The 12727-nt window shown below is 47.7% G+C and overlaps 1 protein-coding gene across 1 annotated transcript; it reads left to right on the top strand.

The window, feature by feature from the left end:
* Positions 1-10103: 10103 nt before the first annotated feature.
* LOC130363093 (coiled-coil domain-containing protein 177-like) lies at positions 10104-12244 on the top strand. The gene has a single exon (XM_056568440.1). The coding sequence runs from the start codon at positions 10221-10223 to the stop codon at positions 11964-11966; it is 1746 nt and encodes a 581-aa protein (XP_056424415.1). The 5' UTR covers positions 10104-10220; the 3' UTR covers positions 11967-12244.
* The last annotated feature ends 483 nt before the right edge of the window (positions 12245-12727 follow it).

Below are 12727 nucleotides of genomic sequence, written 5' to 3'. Positions count from 1 at the left end.
GATCAGCTAGGTCAGTGGTCTCCAAACTGTGGACCTCCAGATGTTGTAAAACTACAACTTCCAGCATGCCCGGACAGCCAATAGGCACTCACAGATTTGTTGTTGCCCTTTCCATCTATTGTGTTACATGTAAATCTACATATAGACGCAGGATTCTCGGGGCTCTGCTGTAGTATGAACCCATATTTCTAACCACCATCCATATGTGACTACAGGATGAGGGATGTTTCTTTATAGATTCGGAATGATGCAGCTGATGTGTCTGAACTTCTGTTATATATATATATATATATATATATATATATATATATATATATATATATATCCACTTTATAATGCACTTACATGACTGTAAATAGTAGACACTGCGAGAATACATCAGGAACTAGGGGGATGGCGAGGACTTACATAGACTGGTAAAGTTAGATAATGAGGCATCCTCTGGCTTTTATTGTTTATGGGGGTACTCTGACCATATTACTGAGGACACTCTGGCACTGTTAAGGGGCACACTCTCACATGTACTGTTTATGGGCGCACTCTCTGGCATGTTCTGTTTATGGGCACTCTCTGACATGCATTGTTTATGGGCGCACTCTCTGGCATGTTCTGTTTATGGGCGCACTCTCTGGCATGTTCTGTTTATGGGCACACTGGCATGTACTGTTTATGGGCGCACTCTCTGGCATGCACTGTTTATGGGCGCACTCTCTGACATGTACTGTTTATGGGCACAACCTCTGGCATGCACTGTTTATGGGCGCACTATCTGGCATGTACTGTTTATGGGCGCACTGTCTGGCATGTACTGTTTATGGGCGCACTGTCTGGCATGTACTGTTTATGGGCGCACTGTCTGGCATGTACTGTTTATGGGCACTCTGGCATGTACTGTTTATGGGCACACTCTCTGGCATGTACTGTTTATGGGCACAACCTCTGGCATGTACTGTTTATGGGCACACTCTCTGGCATGTACTGTTTATGGGCACACTCTCTGGCATGTACTGTTTATGGGCACACTGGCATGTACTGTTTATGGGCGCAACCTCTGGCATGTACTGTTTATGAGCGCACTCTCTGGCATGTACTGTTTATGGGCACACTCTCTGACATGTACTGTTTATGGGCGCAATCTCTGGCATGTACTGTTTATGGGCGCACTATCTGGCATGTACTGTTTATGGGCGCACTGTCTGGCATGTACTGTTTATGTGCGCACTGTCTGGCATGTACTGTTTATGGGCACTCTGGCATGTACTGTTTATGGGCGCACTCTCTGACATGTACTGTTTATGGGCACACTCTCTGACATGTACTGTTTATGGGCGCAATCTCTGGCATGTACTGTTTATGGGCGCACTATCTGGCATGTACTGTTTATGGGCGCACTGTCTGGCATGTACTGTTTATGTGCGCACTGTCTGGCATGTACTGTTTATGGGCACTCTCTGGCATGTACTGTTTATGGGCACAACCTCTGGCATGTACTGTTTATGGGCACAACCTCTGGCATGTACTGTTTATGGGCACACTCTCTGGCATGTACTGTTTATGGGCACACTGGCATGTACTGTTTATGGGCGCAACCTCTGGCATGTACTGTTTATGAGCGCACTCTCTGGCATGTACTGTTTATGGGCACACTCTCTGACATGCACTGTTTATGGGCGCAATCTCTGGCATGTACTGTTTATGGGCGCACTCTCTGGCATGTACTGTTTATGGGCACTCTCTGGCATGCACTGTTTATGGGCGCTCTCTGGCATGTACTGTTTATGGGCACAACCTCTGGCATGTACTGTTTATGGGCACACTCTCTGGCATGTACTGTTTATGGGCACACTCTCTGGCATGTACTGTTTATGGGCACACTGGCATGTACTGTTTATGGGCGCAACCTCTGGCATGTACTGTTTATGAGCGCACTCTCTGGCATGTACTGTTTATGGGCACACTCTCTGACATGTACTGTTTATGGGCGCAATCTCTGGCATGTACTGTTTATGGGCGCACTCTCTGGCATGTACTGTTTATGGGCACAACCTCTGGCATGTACTGTTTATGGGCACTCTCTGGCATGCACTGTTTATGGGCGCACTCTGGCATACACTGTTTATGGGTGCACTCTCTGGCATGTACTATTTATGAGCGCACTCTCTGACATGTACTGTTTATGGGCACACTCTCTGACATGTACTGCTTATGAGCACACTCTCTGGCATGTACTGTTTATGGGCGCACTCTCTGGCATGTACTGTTTATGGGCGCACTCTCTGGCATGTACTGTTTATGGGCGCACTCTCTGGCATGTACTGTTTATGGGTGCACTCTCTGGCATGTACTGTTTATGGGCGCACTCTCTGGCATGTACTGTTGATGGGCGCACTCTCTGGCATGTACTGTTTATGGGCACTCTGGCATGTACTGTTTATGGGCACACTCTCTGACATGTACTGCTTATGAGCACTCTCTGGCATGTACTGTTTATGGGCGCACTCTCTGGCATGTACTGTTTATGGGCGCACTCTCTGGCATGTACTGTTTATGGGCGTACTCTCTGGCATGTACTGTTTATGGGCACACTCTCTGGCATGTACTGTTTATAGGCGCACTCTCTGGCATGTACTGTTTATGGGCGCACTCTCTGGCATGTACTGTTTATGGGCGCATTCTTTGGTATGTACTGTTTATGGGCACTCTCTGGCATGTACTGTTTATGGGCACACTCTCTGACATGTACTGCTTATGAGCACTCTCTGGCATGTACTGTTTATGGGCGCACTCTCTGGCATGTACTGTTTATGGGCGCACTCTCTGGCATGTACTGTTTATGGGCGTACTCTCTGGCATGTACTGTTTATGGGCGCACTCTCTGGCATGTACTGTTTATAGGCGCACTCTCTGGCATGTACTGTTTATGGGCACACTCTCTGACATGTACTGCTTATGAGCACTCTCTGGCATGTACTGTTTATGGGCGCACTCTCTGGCATGTACTGTTTATGGGCGCACTCTCTGGCATGTACTGTTTATGGGCGTACTCTCTGGCATGTACTGTTTATGGGCGCACTCTCTGGCATGTACTGTTTATAGGCGCACTCTCTGGCATGTACTGTTTATGGGCGCACTCTCTGGCATGTACTGTTTATGGGCGCATTCTTTGGTATGTACTGTTTATGGGCACTCTCTGGCATGTACTGTTTATGGGCACTCTCTGGCATGCACTGTTTATGGGCGCACTCTCTGGCATGTACTGTTTATGGGCACTCTCTGGCATGTACTGTTTATGGGCGCACTCTCTGGCATGTACTGTTTATGGGCGCACTCTCTGGCATGTACTGTTTATAGGCGCACTCTCTGGCATGTACTGTTTATGGGCGCACTCTCTGGCATGTACTGTTTATGGGCGCATTCTTTGGTATGTACTGTTTATGGGCACTCTCTGGCATGTACTGTTTATGGGCACTCTCTGGCATGCACTGTTTATGGGCGCACTCTCTGGCATGTACTGTTTATGGGCACACTCTCTGGCATGTACTGTTTATGGGCACACTCTCTAGCATGTACTGTTTATGGGCACACTCTCTGGCATGTACTGTTTATGGGCACACTCTCTGACATGTAATGTTTATGGGCACACTCTCTGGCATGTACTGTTTATGGGCGCACACTCTGGCATGCACTGTTTATGGGCACACTCTCTGGCATGTACTGTTTATGGGCACACTCTCTGGCATGTACTGTTTATGGGCGCACACTCTCTGACATGTACTGTTTATGGGCACACTCTCTGACATGTAATGTTTATGGGCGCACTCTCTGGCATGTACTGTTTATGGGCACACTTTGACATGTACTGTTTAAGGGGACATTCTCTTTAATGTACTGTTTATGAGGGCACTCTGGCACGTTCTGTGAATGAGGGTATTCTCTGGCTAGGACCATTTATGGGGGCACTCTAGCTCTATTATGGAGGAACTCTCTGACTGGGACCGTTTATGGGCGCTCTCTCTAGCATGTACTGTTTATGAGCGCACTCTCTGGCATGTACTGTTTATAGGCACACACTCTGGCATGTACTGTTTATGGGCGCACTCTCTGGCATGTACTGTTTATGGGCACTCTGGCATGTACTGTTTATGGGCGCACTCTCTGGCATGTACTGTTTATAGGCACACTCTCTGGCATGTACTGTTTATAGGCACACACTCTGGCATGTACTGTTTATGGGCGCACTCTGGCATGTACTGTTTATGGGTGCACTCTCTGGCATGTACTGTTTATAGGCACACACTCTGGCATGTACTGTTTATGGGCGCACTCTATGGCATGTACTGTTTATGGGCGCACTCTCTGGCATGTACTGTTTATTGGTGCATTCTTTGGTATGTACTGTTTATGGGTGCACTCTCTGGCATGTACTGTTTATGGGCACTCTCTGGCATGCACTGTTTATGGGCGCACTCTCTGGCATGTACTGTTTATGGGCACTCTCTGGCATGTACTGTTTATGGGCACTCTCTGGCATGCACTGTTTATGGGCACTCTCTGGCATGTACTATTTATGAGCGCACTCTCTAGCATGTACTGTTTATGGGCACACTCTCTGGCATGTACTGTTTATGGGCGCACTCTCTGGCATGTACTGTTTATGGGCGCACTCTCTGGCATGTACTGTTTATGGGCGCACTCTCTGGCATGTACTGTTTATGGGCGCACTCTCTGGCATGCACTGTTTATGGGCGCACTCTCTGGCATGTACTGTTTATGGGCACTCTTTGGCATGTACTGTTTATGGGCACTCTCTGGCATGCACTGTTTATGGGCACTCTCTGGCATGTACTATTTATGAGCGCACTCTCTAGCATGTACTGTTTATGGGCGCACTCTCTGGCATGTACTGTTTATGGGCGCACTCTCTGGCATGTACTGTTTATGGGCGCACTCTCTGGCATGTACTGTTTATGGGCGCACTCTCTGGCATGTACTGTTTATGGGCGCACTCTCTAGCATGCACTGTTTAAAGGGACATTCTCTTTAATGTACTGTTTATGGGGGCATTCTGGCACATTCTGTTAATGAGGGTATTCTCTGGCTCTATTATGGAGGCACTCCCTGACTGGGACCGTTTATAGGGGCACTCTGGCATTGTTAAAGGGGTACTCCCGTGACAAACGTATTTTTTTTAAGTCAACTAGTGCCGGAAAGTTAAACAGATTTTTAAATCACTTCTAATAAAAAATCTTAATCCTTCCAGTACTTTTTAGGGGCTGTATACTAAAGAGAAATCCAAAAACGAAATGCATTTTCTCTGATGTCATGACCACAGTGCTCTCTGCTGACCTCTGCTGTCCATTTTAGGAACTGTCCAGAGCAGGAGAAAATCCCCAGAGCAAACATATGCTGCTTTGGACAGTTCCTAAAATGGACAGCAGAGGTCAGCAGAGAGCACTGTGGTCATGACATCAGAGGAAATGCATTTCGTTTTTGGATTTCTCTTTAGTATACAGCCCCTAAAAAGTAATGGAAAGATTAAGATTTTTTTATAGAAGTGATTTACAAATCTGTTTAACTTTCTGGCACCAGTTGATTTGAAAAAAAAAAAAAAAAAAGTTTTCCACGGGAGTACCCCTTTAACCTCTTAAGGACCCAGGGCGTATGGATACGCCCTCACACCCTGGGCCTTAAGGACCCAGGGCGTATCCATACGCCCTGGCGTTTTCCGGTCTCTGCCGCGCGCCGGGCAGAGATCGGAACTGGATGCCTGCTGAAATCTGCGCCCTTGCGATCTGCGGCGATACCGGGCTGATCGGGTCTCTGGGACCCGACCGCCCGGTAATTTCGCATGATCCCGGCTGTCACAGACAGCCAGGACCATGCTGAAGTATCGGAGCGAGGTGGCAAACCTGCCACCTCCTCCTATTCCCTGCGATCTGTCGGTTAACTAACCGACCAATCGCAGGAGGGGGGGCGGTTACTTCCTCCCCTCCTGCCCGGCCCCTGAAAGTCCGGAGAGGACAGGAGGAAGACCGGAGGACGCGGAGGGGACGGGGGAGTGCTGGGGCCCGGCCCCGGTACTTACCTCGTCCCTGAAGACCCGGATCGCGGCGAGGAAGATGGCGGCGGCGGCGACAGGTGAGTAGATCTTCAGCCGCGGCCGGGCCCTTTACAGCAATGCACGTCGCCGTAAAGCGACATGCATTGCTGTATTGGGACCCTGTAAACTACAACTCCCAGCATGCCCAGACAGCCCTTGGCGTCTGGGCATGCTGGGAGTTGCAGTTTTGCAACATCTGGAGGTCCACAGTTTGGAGACCACTGTGCCCTTCCAGATGTTGCAAAACTACACATCCTCAGCATGCCCTTACTGTCCAGGCATACTGGGAGTTGTAGTTTTGCAACATCTGGAAGGGCACAGATTGAGAACCACTGTATTAGTGGTCTGCAAACTGTAGTCCTCCAGATGTTGCAAAACTACAACTCCAAGCATGCTGGGAGTTGTAGTTCGGCAACATCTGGCTCTAACGATGTTGCCAACTACTACTCCCAGCATGCTTGAGAATGCTGAGAGTTGTGGTTTTGCAACAACTGGTGGCACACTGGTTGGGAAACATTGTCTGTTTCCTAACTCAGTGTTTCCCAACCCGTGTGCCTCCAGCTGTTGCAAAACTATAACTACCAGCATGCACTGATAGACTGTGCATGCTGGGAGTTGTAGTTTTGCAACAGCTGGAGGTCCCCCCCCCCCCCCCCGTGAATGTACAGGGTACATTCACATGGGCAGGGGGCTTACAGTGAGTATCAGGCTGCAAGTTTGCGATGCAGCAAATTTTGCGCGGCAGCTCAAACTCGCTGTAACCCCCCGCCCATGTGACTGCACCCTAAAAACACTACACTACACTAACACAAAATAAAATAAAAAGTAAAAAACACTACATATACACATACCCCTACACAGCCCCCCTCCCCAATAAAAATGAAAAACGTCTGGTACGCCACTGTTTCCAAAATGGAGCCTCCAGCTGTTGCAAAACAACAGCTCCCAGTATTGCTGGACAGCCGTTGACTGTCCAAGCATGCTGGGAGTTTTGCAACAGCTGGAGGCACCCTGTTTGGGAATCACTGGCGTAGAATACCCCTATGTCCACCCCTATGCAAATCCCTAATTCAGGCCTCAAATGCGCATGACGCTCTCACTTTGGAGCCCTGTCGTATTTCAGGGCAACAGTTTAGGGTCACATATGGGGTATCGCCGTACTCGGGAGAAATTGCCTAACAAATTTTGGGAGGCTTTTTCTCCTTTCACCCCTTATGAAAATGTGAAGTTGGGATCTACACCAGCATGTTAGTGTAAAAAAATAAATTTTTTACACTAACATGCTGGTGTTGCCCTATACTTTTCATTTTGACAAGAGGTAAAAGGGAAAAAAGCCCCCAAAATTTGTAACGCAATTTCTCCCAACTACAGAGATACCCCATATGTGGGCGCAATGTGCTCTGGGGGCGCACAACAAGGCTCAGAAGGGAGAGTGCACCATGTACATTTGAGGTGATTTGCACAGGGGTGGCTGATTGTTACAGCGGTTTTGACAAACGCAAAAAAAACTAAACCCCACATGTGACCCCATTTTGGAAACTACACCCCTCATGGAATGTAATGAGGGGTGCAGTGAGAATTTACCCCCCACTGGTGTCTGACAGATCTTTGGAACAGTGGGCTGTGCAAATTAAAAATGTTGTACAGCCCACTGTTCCAAAGATCTGACAGACACCAGTGGGGGTAAATGCTCACTGTACCCCTTGTTACGTTCCTCAAGGGGTCTAGTTTCCAAAATGGTATGCCATGTGGGGTTTATTTTGCTGTCCTGGCACCATATGGGCTTCCTAAATGCGAAGTGCCCCCCGAGCAAAATTTGCTCTCAAAAAGCCAAATATGACTCCTTCTCTTCTGAGCATTGTAGTTCGCTCGTAGTGCACTTCAGGTCAACTTATGGGGTACCTCCATACTCAGAAGAGATGGGGTTTCAAATTTTGGGGGGTATTTTTTGCTATTAACCCTTGCAAAAATTTGAAATTTGGTGGGAAACGCCCATTTTAATGACATTTTTTTTTTTTTTGTTACGTATGCAAAAGTCGTGAAACCCGTGTGGGGTATTAAGGCTCACTTTATTCCTTGTTACGTTCCTCAAGGAGTCTAGTTTCCAAAATGGTATGCCATGTGGGTATTTTTTGCTGTCCTGGCACTATAGGGGCTTCCTATATGGGACATGCCCCCGAGCAAAATTTGCTCTCAAAAAGCCAAATATGACTCCTTCTCTTTTGAGCATTGTAGTTCGCTCGTAGTGCACTTCAGGTCAACTTATGGGGTACCTCCATACTCAAAAGAGATGGGGTTACAAATTTTGGGGGGTATTTTCTGCTATTAACCCTTGCAAAAATGTGAAATTTGGGGGGAATCACACATTTTAGTGAAATTTTATTTTATTTTTTTACATATGCAAAAGTCATGAAACACATGTGGGGTATTAAGGCTCACTTTATTCCTTGTTACGTTCCTCAAGGGGTCTTGTTTCCAAAATGGTATGGCATGTGGGTATTTTTTGCTGTCCTGGCACCATAGGGGCTTCCTAAATGCAACATGCCCCCAAAAACCATTTCAGAAAAACGTACTTTTCAAAATCCCCTTGTCACTCCTTCGGTTCTGAGCCCTCTACTGCGCCCGCCGAACACTTTACATAGACATATGAGGTATGTCCTTACTCGAGAGAAATTGGGCTACAAATATAAGTATACATTTTCTCCTTTTACCCCTCGTAAAAATTCAAAAATTGGGTCTACAAGAACATGCGAGTGTAAAAAATGAAGATTGTGAATTTTCTCCTTCACTTTCCTGCTATTCCTGTGAAACACCTAAAGGGTTAAAAGACTGACCGAATATCATTTTGTATACTTTGGGGGGTGCAGTTTTTATAATGGGGTCATTTGTGGGGTATTTCTAAGATGAAGACCCTTCAAATCCACTTCAAACCTGAACTGGTCACTGAAAAATAGTGAGTTTGGAAATTTTGTGAAAAATTGGAAAATTGCTGCTGAACTTTGAAGCCCTCTGGTGTCTTCCAAAAGTAAAAACTTGTCAATTTTATGATGCAAACATAAAATAGACATATTGTATATGTGAAAAAAAAATTAAATATTTTGAATATCCATTTTCCTTACAAACAGAGAGCTTCAAAGTTAGAAAAATGCAAAATTTTCAAATTTTTCATAAAATTTTCAAATTTTTCACCAAGAAAGGATGCAAGTTACAAAATTTTTTTACCACTATGTTAAAGTAGAATATGTCACGAAAAAACAATCTCGGGATCAGATTGATAACTAAAAGCATTCCAGAGTTATTAATGTTTAAAGTGACAGTGGTCAGATGTTCAAAAAATGGCCGGGTCCTAAGGTGTAAAATGGCCTGGTCCTTAAGAGGTTAAGGGCTTTCTCTGGCTTCTACTGTCTATGAGGGCACTCTGGCACTGTCAAGGAGGCACTCTGGCTTGTACTGTTATGGGGGCACACACTGTATTGTACTTTATGGGGCACTCGGTCTTGTACAGTTATGGGGGAACTCTCTGGCTTGTACTTTATGGGGCCCTCTGGTGGTTCTGTTGTTATGTTAAGTCAATGCAATCATTTCAGAAAACTGGTGCATTTACAATTGTCCTACATTTATTTATTTTTTTTATTTACTTTCAACATTACACTGAGGGTTTTACATAATAAGCTACTAAATAAAAGTCTCTATTCATACCTTAATACAGTGTTTCCCAACCAGGTTGCCTCAAGATGTTGCAAAACTACAACTCCCAGCATGCCTGGACAGCCAAAGGCTGTCCAGGCATGTTGGGAATTGTAGTTTTGCAACATCTGGAGGCACCCTGGTTGGGAAACACTGCCTTAATAGATGGCATGGAGCCATGTAAAAAATGGCGGCGCCTGTTCTCCCTTAACAGGAGACAATCGTTACGCGACTTGTTGTTTACAGTATTCTCCTCTAGTGTTCGGAAACCTCCATTCACGCGTGCGCAGTAAGGTGCATGTCCCCGTGACTCTCCCTATTCCTCCGCTACTAGAGCGCGCGCGGTGTTTTACTGTTTTGTCCTCAATGGCGGTTTCGCTAATCACCCCGGGCAACCGAGAGAAGCGTCGTAGTGACAACGGACAGAACAGTGATGGACGGCAGACGGTCTCCCTCCCTCCATCTAGACCTGACTAACTTCGAAGACGGTGGTATCAGCCGGTATGTACTCACCAGCCCCCGATCCCTGGAGGCCTGTGAACTGCTGGGAGTGCGGCCTGTGGATTTGCTCTTCAAGTCCTATGGAGAGGTCAGAGGGGAGAACCCGGGGGCCTCCAGCCAGGAGGTCAGTGAGATGTATGAGGCTCATGAGCTGGAGAGGCTGAAGAAGCTGAGGCTGTGCAGGGAGCTGAGGAAGAATCTGCTGGATAGTGATGGTGACCTTGGGGGTCCTGACTCCTCCAGGACCACCCCCACCTCTCAGGATCGCCGCAATCACAGAAACACCATAATCTCCCACACTCAGAATCCCTGCAACCACCGAAAAAACATAACCTCCCCAACTCAGAATCCCTGCAACCACCGAAAAAACATAACCTCCCCAACTCAGAATCCCTGCAACCACCGAAAAAACATAACCTCCCCAGATCACTGGGACTACTTGGACGTTACAACATCCCGAAGCTACCAAGACCTCTCTAACACCAAGGCCTCTCCAGCCAAGGGTCACAGAGGTGAAGGGGAGATGCTGAGAAGTCTAAGTCAAGGAAACCTGCAACCAGAAGTGCAAGTCCGCCATCTTACTCGTATGGTGGAGAAAGAAATCAAGGTGTCCGTGCCAGAGAGGGATAAGAAGATTGCAGCCCTGATGTTACTCAGACACCAAAACGAGGAGATTTCCAAGCAGAGGAAGCTGCAAGCCCAACAAGCCTGGGAAGACCTCCGCAGCAAGGAGAGGCTCATCCGAGAAGCTCTGAGCAAACATGACTGGACTGATCGGTGGCAGAACCGTAGAAAGTCCCCCAGAAGCTCCAAACTGGAGTGGCAGCTGGATGCCGTCCGCTATTTGAACGCTCAGGAGTGTAAGACGTTGACCGCCGAAGAGCGGATCCTTCTTAAAGATGGCATGAAGAAAGTCCAAAGAGATCTACAGTCAAAGAGGCGAACGCAAGAGAAAGACTACGGAGAAATGGGCGACCGTCTTCTGGAGGAACGCATGCTGCAAGCATTTAAGTCCAAGATGATCAAAGACTTACAGGACAAGAAGAACATCCAGTTCAAGAATAAATATGAGAAGCTAAGACATTCCCGGCTAAAGGAGGAGGTGGACAGCCAGGTGAAAGCCGAGGAGCGCTCCATGAGGAGGAGTATAGAGCAGAAGGAGCGGCGATTCCGGGAGATGTATGAGCAGATCCAGGAGGAACGCCAGAAGGAGATACAAGAGAAGGTGTCCAGGGAAGAGGGGATGATCGCCATGGCGAAAATACGAGCGGAACAACGGGAGAAGGAGCAAATAAGACAGAAGAAAATGCTGGTCCAAGCCACCAACCAGAAGATCCTGCAGGCCAAAGACTCCTCGGGAAAAAGTATCCAAAACAAAGCCGAGCGGACGCGGGACCTGAACGTGGTCAAAGAGAAGGTCCATCAGCTCCTTAAGCAAAAAGTGGAAGAAGATGAAGAAAACCAACGCAAGCAACTGGCGCATGTTATAAAGATGAAAGATCGGAAAAGCGACAAGGTCCTGAAAGAGAAGGAGGCCACCGTCGAGGAGGGGAAGAAGATCGCCCGGGCCTCCTTTCACATCCGAGAGAAAATCAGGGAACGGACCAGGAGCAGAACATTCGACCAGATGGCTCTGGAGGCCCAGCTGAGCGCCAGCTTCCTGAGATCCATCCCGTAAAGTCTCCTGCCCAGTGTGGAGGGGCAAGAAATAGCAGATAAGGCCACGCTGAGCGGTGCTGTTTAGAGACAACCGTGCCACGCTCAGCAAAGCTCTGTGCACTAGCCTTTTTTTCTGATGAACGGGAATTTGTTGAGCGTGGCACGGTTTCCTCGAAACTGTACCGTTCAGCATGGCCTGCGTGTCCTCATGCTGGAGCTGAAGATCCAGCGGGCCTGAAACTTTGGACTTTATAGGGTTCTCCTGTGCCCCAGCCTTCTGAACATCCAGTTCAGAAGGCTTGGAGCAGCGGTCGCGACCGCACCCCTCGTGCTGTCACGCCATGCCCCATCCATTGATGTCTATGGGAGGGGGCGTGACTGTCGGCACGCCCCCTCCCATAGACATCAATGGAGGGTGGCATGGCGTGACATCACGAGGGGTGTGGCCATGATGTCGCGACCGTGGACCCTGCTCCAAACCTTCTGAACAGGATGCCCGGAAGGCTGGGGCACGGGAGTACCCCTACCCCTTTAACTCCAGTTGGGAAGTCATTCCAGTTGAAAGCCTCAAGCAGTGTTCCACGAACCTTCGCAATACATGGAAGATCAAAAAAACAATTGGGAAATTTTTAGGTACTTGATTACTTGACTTCCAGGGTTAGTCAAGACGTTGCGACCAAAGCCGAATCCTATATTCATACAGATTGATTACGTGTGCAAACGTGTTACAGAGTTTCTGTAGATCAGTGTTTTCCAACTAGTGCGCCTCCAGCTGTCCTC

Source organism: Hyla sarda, chromosome 3 (genome assembly GCF_029499605.1).
Source record: "Hyla sarda isolate aHylSar1 chromosome 3, aHylSar1.hap1, whole genome shotgun sequence".
In the NCBI taxonomy this organism is placed as follows: Eukaryota; Metazoa; Chordata; class Amphibia; order Anura; family Hylidae; genus Hyla; species Hyla sarda.
The sequence above is the reverse complement of the archived record's forward strand: the minus strand, read 5'-3'. Positions and strand labels throughout refer to the sequence as shown.